The 8237-nt window shown below is 48.2% G+C and overlaps 1 protein-coding gene across 2 annotated transcripts in view; it reads left to right on the top strand.

Moving 5' to 3' along the window:
- Positions 1-5822, top strand: part of skila (SKI-like proto-oncogene a) — a gene marked incomplete at its 3' end in the record, with an annotated part of 36146 nt that extends 30324 nt beyond the window's left edge. For both annotated transcript variants that reach the window (XM_084058545.1, XM_084058546.1), the window contains exons 6-8: positions 1714-2090; positions 2714-2944; positions 5571-5822. In XM_084058545.1, the coding sequence (XP_083914671.1) occupies positions 1714-2090; positions 2714-2944; positions 5571-5822 (860 nt within the window). The remainder of the gene's footprint in view (positions 1-1713; positions 2091-2713; positions 2945-5570) is intronic.
- Between the last annotated feature and the right edge of the window lie 2415 nt (positions 5823-8237).

Here is an 8237-nt window from a genome sequence, read left to right on the forward strand (position 1 = left end):
TTTGGCACGCACACCCGCACACTATACCATTGGCTGCCAGGCTGTCTGTGCTTTCTCTCATGCTCTCTCTCTCTCGCTCTCTCACTTTCCCCTCCCTCTCAATTCACTCTTTTATTTTCTATTTCCCTCTCTTTGCTCTGTCTCTGTGCTTTTTTCTCTCTCCAGCCCCCCCCCCCCCCTCCCCCCCCCCCTCCTCCGTGTCTCTCAGGCATTCTGCTTCCCTTTTCTTTTCCAGCCAATCTGTCTTTTTCCTCTCTGTCCTCCCTCTTTCCTGGCAGCTCTCTTCCAGCCCATCCTCGATCTGCTCCAAACTTCCCTTTTTCATCCATCCATCCATCCATCCATCCATCCATCCATCCATCCTCTCTCTCTTTCACTCATTCTGTTTTTTCTCTCATCTGTGCCTCACTCTCCTGTCAGTTCTCTCTCTCCCTCTCTATTTTATCCTCTCCCTGCCCCTCCCCCTCTCTCACTCTGTCTCTCACTCTCTGACTCACTCCTGTGGTGTATGTGCGTGCGTGTGTGTGTGTGTGTGTGTGTGTGTGTGTGTGTGTGTCATTTGTGTGCACATACAGGCAGTCACATGACCCGCCCATACGCACATGCATGTGTGTGCATGTCGTGTGACTGTTTGTCCCTGTGTGTGTGTGTGTGTGTGTGTGTGTGTGTGTGTGTGTGTGTGTGTGTGTGTGTGTGTGTGTGTGTGTGTGTGTGTGTGTGTGTGTGTGTGTGTGTGTGTGTGTGTGTGTGTGTGTGTGTGTGTGTGCGTGTGTGTGTGTTTTGCGCACAAGTCAGTTTGAATCAGTAAGTGTCTCCTCTGTGCCAGACATGCTGTGCATCCTGTTTCCTGTAACACATTTAAGAATACCCTATCTGATCTGACTTTGCATACATGTGCATGTGTGTACGTGTGCACGTGTGTACGTGTGTGTGCACACAGCATTACTAGCCCCCTTACAGTGCTAGTAATTCTGTATGGATTTAACCTTTGCTGTCAACCACCAGACACATAGAGACACATAAATACTACTTTGTGTGTGTGTGTGTGTGTGTGTGTGTGTGTGTGTGTGTGTGTGTGTGTGTGTGTGTGTGTGTGTGTGTGTGTGTGTGTGTGTGTGTGTGTGTGTGTGTGTGTGTGTGTGTGTGTGTGTGTGTGTGTGTGTGTGTGTGACGCCTGTCTGCCTGTTTGATCCCTTCCCCTTGATGTGGAGCTAGAAGGGCAGAGGCTGTGAAAGAAAGAGATAATACCAGTACTTCCAGTAGCACAACACCTCCACCAGGTGTCTGCCTTCACGTGCGCTCCAACAATTATTCGTGTGCGAATGTTTGGTTCGTCAAGTCGTTTATGAGTTAGTTTTGTGTGTTTGTGTGTTCAAAAATAGCAGATGTACAAGCTTGCATCGCGGCACGAAGTGACGCGCTGTGAGATTGTAGATCTGCTATTTTTGAATAGCCGACAAATAAATGGGTAAAGCGGTTAAAATGATTGTGATGCTGTATTGACACATTGTGTGTGTGTGTGTGTGTACATGCGTCAGCGGAAAAGGGAGGCGCAAGCGGCGTTCGCAAGGCTGTTGCACGTGGGCGTTATCGAGCGTGGGCGGGAGACGCCGCCGCCGCGCACACACACACCCAACACGGCTCACACTTCCTGTCTTTCAACCTCCTCACACTCGCGCTCTCTCTCTCTCCCCCGTCTCCTCCTCCTCTCAGATCTCCATGCGTCTCCTCCCGTGGCTGCTGCTGCAGAGGAGGCCAAATCCCAACGTGCCGCGGCGGCAGAGAGGGAACGCCAAAGCCAGGCAGTTTCCATGGAGACCAGCGGCCTGGGCTCCAAGAAAGCCGCCCACACTCCTCCTCCTCCTCCCCCTCCCTCCTCCTCCTCCCCTCCTCCTTCTCTTCCTCCGTTCCCGCGCCTCCCTCTGCCTCCTCCCGAGTCGCTGTCAGCGGAGGTAGCGGTTAAGGACACGGGCTCCGCAGGGGGCCTGGAGGATGACAAGGACAGGATCGTGGTGGAGATCATGCAGATGTACAGCCGGCAGCAGGAGAAGCTCAACTCCACCCTGCACAAGCAGATGCAGCTAGAGATGGTGAGGCCCCCAGACTAAGACAAATGAGCCCAGTAACAAAAAGTCGGCCCATTAAAATCGCCCTCAGCGTCCGGGACAGTTGGTCACCTTCAAGTGACCTTCATATAGACACGCACACACACCACTCCCCTGGTGCACCAACCGTGGTGTATATGATCTGAGCTTTCTTTTCTTTTCTCCCCCCTCCTTTTATGCTATTCATAAAACTATCCATTACCAGCATCTGAACTAGTAGGTGAATAATAGTGTTTTGACTGAGTTGAAACTGTGTTGATTGAATATGTACAGTAAAATCATTTATAATCAGTTAATTAGGACTCTTTAGACCCTTCAGGTTCTTCCCTGACCATTACAATGCTGTTAGTATCATCTCTGACCATACAGTACATGCAAATGAACACACACACACACACACACACACACACACACACACACACACACACACACACACACACACACACACACACACACACACACACACACACACACACAATCTATCTGCTTTGGACAGGAGCATTAGCAAATTATATACATTCCAGATGGTATAAATTGTAGATGTCAGCTTCTCACTGCCTCCCCTCCTCATCTCTCTCTCTCTCTCTCTCTCCCTTTCCTCCCCCAAGGAGCTGGAGGCGCTGCGCGGAGGCGAGGCGGCGAGGCTGCGGGAGCTGAGCGCAGAGCAGCGTGAGCTGCGTTGTGAGCTGGAGGCGGTGCACAGCGAGCAGGCGCGGCGGCTGGGCCAGGCACGCCAGGAGCAGCGCGAGCTGGAGAGTCGTCTGGAACAGCTCCGACAGCAGGCCTGCGCCTGTGAACCCGGGTCACAGCGCCAGCAGGAGGCTCACTACACCGCACAGGTATGGAATGCCACCCACCCACCATGACATGTCTGCACTTTAGCTTTCACTCGACTCATTTGTGTGTGTGTTTGTGTGTGTGTGTGTGTGTGTGTGTGTGTGTGTGTGTGTGTGTGTGTGTGTGTGTGTGTGTGTAGTATGTCTCCATATTTTATTCTTCAATGTTAAGTACAGTAGTAATGGTCAAATAACTTAGCCTCCCTGTGTAGGGTCATGAAAACTGAAAACAGTGCTGTTTTAATAAATGTCAGCCATTGAGCCAACCACAAGTTTGATCATTATGCCACCATTTTTCATAATATTGTCGCACCAAAATGGCAACTGTTGACCTGTGCTAGCTTGAGACACAAACAGCGTTTTCCTAGGGAGTTGAAGGCAAGGGTGTGGAGAGAGCCTGGCTGTGTTGGTGACGGACAACGGATGCACACTTATGAGAAACAAAATAAATAAAACCTGGCGAAACAGTTGCGTTCATTAGCGCAAGATGAGGATAAAGGACACATTCAGTCTAAATGTCTAAGTACAAATATCATTTATGAAAAGGCTATAGGCTACAGTGAAGTCGGACTGAATGACTGAAACTTTTTATTTTAACTCTTGGTATTTTGTTGTAGGGGATTATCTGGCACATGTATCTGTTATGAAAGAGAAATTGTATCATGAGGGAAACGGCTAGTCCTTGGGAAACCATAAAGCTACCTAGGCATACATCTAAATTAGTTGCCATATTTACAATTTACATTTAGATTACAAATGCCTTACATTACAAATCCTTATAAATATTATATATTTCTGGGATGCATAGTCGCTGAAACTCCACAAGATATTCCTCTACACTTATTTAGTGAGAAACATCCTCCTGCTGAGAGCATCTCAGCACTAGAATCCCAGCCCCACCTGCCCCCCCCCCCCGCCCCCCCACCCCCTTGCCTTCAACTCCCTAGGAAAACGCTGTTCGCGTCATGTACACACACAACGGCTGGCGAGGGATGTTCGGAATTGCTTTGTTTGACAGCTTACTCAAGTTAGTAATTACATTAATGCAAAGAAAAAAATGGCCACAGACAGTAATGGCTTGCATAATTAATTACATTAGAATCTAATGTGATTAATTATGCAAGCCATTACTGTGTGTGGCAATTGTACATGTCCTAGCCATCTTACTATGACAGCAGTTAAGTACTTCATGGGTGGAGTCAAGTTTAACACATTGGCTGCCATGGACGCAGATCTGCGTTCTTTTGCGCAAAAGACCCAACGCTGCCAAGAACGCAGATCTGCGTTCTTTCAACAAAAAACATTTTTTCAAAATATATATACATATTTTTTTTATTTTTTTATTTGACCCAAAGACCAAGGAGATATGATTTTCCGAAGATTTAGACTCCCATCCACTTCCTTGTAACTTAAAACTTAAAAATTCTGTATCTCGGCTCCTAAGTACTTTTTTTTTCTCATTGAAAAGGTCTGGCAGTCTACTGTAGGAAAAAAAAAAAAAAGATGGCAGCCAATGTGTTAACAAAGGACAAGAATTTGCATTGGTAAAGAAAAGCATCGTGAACAGGCATTGACGCATTGTAACGCAGTGCACTCACGTGCGCGCGCACACACACACACACACACACACACACACACACACAGTACAGTACAGGGACAACAGGACCTCACATACAGTCAAAGGCACGATACAAGATTGGAAATAGACTTCACAATCACACTCATAGTTAACACGGGATACTCAGACGTTCCCAGAAAAGGGTGAACAGCTGCTCATAGGTCAGCAGTACTTAAATATATACAAGCTGTTGACTTTGGTCAGAGGATTGATTTGAAGCTGTTAGGTAGTGGCATCTCTCGTTGAAGTCCTACACAGATAAAGAAAATATCAGATCTACAAGCTCACAACACATTGCGAACGACATGCCAATCTACATATGAGCTTGTAGATTGGCTATTTTCGGCACACGATGAAACATAAATTAAGCATTAGACTGGCATCGGGTTAAAGTCAAGTCAAACCTGTGTAACCATTGCCTCCAATGATGGTTGAATCACTCCAGTGTCCTGCTCTGTAAAATCCTCAGTGTTCATTTTACTCTGATAGTAAAATAAACACATGGGCTTTGGCTCTGTTTGGGTCCATCTTTTACCCACTGAGAGTCAAATGAACACTGAGGATTTTACTGTGTACATAACACGGGAGTCTGGGAGAACGTTAATGCTGCCCATTCTATGTGTGCGAGTTTCTGTGCGAGTGAATTTAGTTTATCTCCATGTGTATGTGTGTGCTACCACTAGTGTGTGTATGGGAGGGGGGTGTCACTGTGCTTACTGGGCCTGAGTGTGTGGCACCATACACACTAGGCCTTTTGTTTGGGTTTCCAGTGAGCTTTATCTTGAGATAGGGGCTGTTCTGCTGGCCTGAGCTCAGACCTGGAATGTTCTCTTCCCGTCTCTCTGGCTGAAACTCAGACTCCGCCCACCCTGCCCTGCCCTGCTCTGGCGTCAACCCCAGACTGTCTGGCAGTGGGAGAAGGTGTTAGTGTGTGTGTGTATGAGAGAGAGAACATACTGTCAAGACTAACCTGACTAACCCCCCCTTCCCTCTTCTCTCTCTCTTGACCAGTTGTCAGACCTACGGCAGCGGTTGGAGCAGGCGGAGGCCGACCGGCAGGAGCTGCAGGAGGAGTTGCGTCGCGAACGGGAGGCGCGGGAGAAGCTGGAACGCACCATTGCCCAGCTCAAGCAGCAGATGGCCCAGACCGGCGGCAGCCCGTCTCCTCCATCCACCCCCTCCACCGGACCCCCCAACACCCAATCCCCGCCTCCTTCCTCCTCCTCCACCACCTCAGAGGCCTCCGAGGCCGGCCAAAAGTAGCATACCGGCACCACCCACTCCCTCCTTTCTCCTTCACCTCCTGGAACTCGTTCCCCTCGTTCCCGCCCACTTCCGTCGGTCTGCCAGTGAACCCCCCCATAGACACAAACAAATCAGCCTGACCCAGGACACAGGGAATTCAACCATCAACCCCCTTTATTTAAGGCTGCTGGTTGTGCTGCTTTTGTTGTTTTTGTCATCACAGTGGATCAACCCCCCCCCCCTTCTCTTCTCTACTGTCTATCTTTACATTTTATTTAATCTTTTTAATAACGTATGACGTTCAACGTTTGTCTTTTACTTCAATGGAAATTTAAAAGAAATTAGTTTTCTGTCATGTGCTTTTTTATTTTATTTTTGTTTTATCCATCCGCTCCCTTTCTCCTTAAACAGTATTTAAACTTTTTTGTACATTTTGATTTAATTTATCTTTTTCTTTTTCTTTATGGAGAGCAGAGAAACGGCTGCTTCACAGATAGGAGTTTGGTTCATTCAGAGACCATTTAAACTCCTGTCTCTCTCTCTCTCTCTCTCTCTCTATGTCTGTCTATCCGTCTGTCCGTCTGCCCTGCTCCACGACCTTCACCTTCCCCTCCCTCTCTCGAACCTCCTCACCCTTCTCTTATTTGGATTCTGGGACTGATGTGTTGTAACCTACAGAGACGTTTCTCCTTATTATTTGTTGTTTAGAGCTTGGCTCAGACACACAACACACACAGACTTTATTTTCCTCTGCGTTCTCCAGAATTTCACTTTATATAACTACCTGGCACTGCGACCAGAGCGCCCCCCCCCACCCACCCCCTGTCGGACACATATCAGGGGTCTGGTCGTGTGCTCACCTCTGCTACGTCGTTCTGTACATACGGCCCAAAATGCTCCAAGTACCAGCGAATGCAAGAACGACTGACTGCACGGATGCTCTTCACGACGTCACTTTTGTTTTTCTTTTATTCTCTTTTCTTTTTCCTTTTCCCTCATGGAATGCAGAGTGACGAACGTTAAAAAAGAAAACCCCAAAACAGTTCTATTATGTAAAGAAAAACTAAAAACCGTCAATGCTCATACAGAGAGAAAATAAAATACATTTATTGTTAAAAAAGAAAAAAAAGGAAAAAAAAGAAAAAATGGGAGTGTTTTGAATGTGAGGTAGCTAAGCTTGTCCTCTGGTCTGGACCCAGGGTCTACTTGCAGCTGTAGACTCCTGGTCTCCTTGTTGTGAATCTGCCGGGCAGCATCCGGTCCATCCTGCCGTCGTAGACCAAACAGTCTGCTAGCTGATCCTCCAGCTGCCCACCACCAACGTCTCCTCTCCTCTGAAAGACCACACACCTTCCACTACTGTACGCTAACAAAACGAAATGCCCTCTGCTGGGAAACACCAGCGACGTTTTTTACACTGTGGTTTTCACTCACTTTGGCCTAGGCAGGAATCACTGTGTTTTCCTTTTTAAGGCTTGGCGCGAGGAAAGCTTAACCACTTAAGCCCTATTTTATACTTTGCTGTACGTTGGTGTCGCCCGGCGAAAACAACCGATTTATAAGCTCACAATGTGTCGAGACACATTGTGAGATTGTATATTGGCTATTTTTGCCATCTTTGAAAAGTTTTGAAACGTTTGAAAGTTTTTGAAAATTACAATATACATATGGACGCCAGGTTGAAAGTGGTTAACGAGAGGTGTTACACATTGATTCCCTACACCCCTCCTCCCCTCTCTCTCTCTCGCTTTCACTCTCCAGAACCTCTAAGGAATGGAATGTTTCCGGGGGGTGGGGGGGTTTGAATGGGGGTTGGTTTAACCAGGGCGACTTTTGTAGAAAGCATGGTTAGCGGGGGTCAGGTTCCCCCAGGTCTTGTTTTGATGGCCATGCAAGGAGGCGTGCAGTAGTAAGACCTACTGTGTCGCCACAACACGGCATTCCTCCGCAGACGCACGCACGTACATCCCACGCGCACACGCGAAGAGTCCTGTCCATGTGGTCGTTGGAAAAGAACAATGGCCCCTAGCGTTCCCAGTAGATGATCAAAGCTCCAGGGTCGGTCCCCCCTGTTCTCGCGAGCCTATTGTTTTATCTGACATCATTGTTTTGCAGACAGTTTTCAATCGCCGCCCTATTCGTCCCAAGCGTCGTGTCGTTCTGAGAGAATGTGGGTCACAGGTGAAAGTAGTTGTCTAAGACGGGGGTTCTGGGCCTCGGATCAAGCCTGCCCCTGCTTTACGTTATTCTGCCTGGCTGAACAAACAGAGCAGGGTAGAGAGAGGAGGGAGATGAGATGGAGAGCGAGGGGAGCGCATGGGGGCCTGACACCCTCTCTCCTGCCTGGTTTGCAGGCTGGGTGGCCTGGACACCGGGCGGTGCAGACAGGAGCCCCTTTTGTCCATAAAGCCTGCAGAATGGGGGCAGCTGTTG

This window comes from Gymnoscopelus microlampas (assembly GCF_963454915.1).
Source record: "Gymnoscopelus microlampas genome assembly, chromosome: 5".
Taxonomy (NCBI): domain Eukaryota; kingdom Metazoa; phylum Chordata; class Actinopteri; order Myctophiformes; family Myctophidae; genus Gymnoscopelus; species Gymnoscopelus microlampas.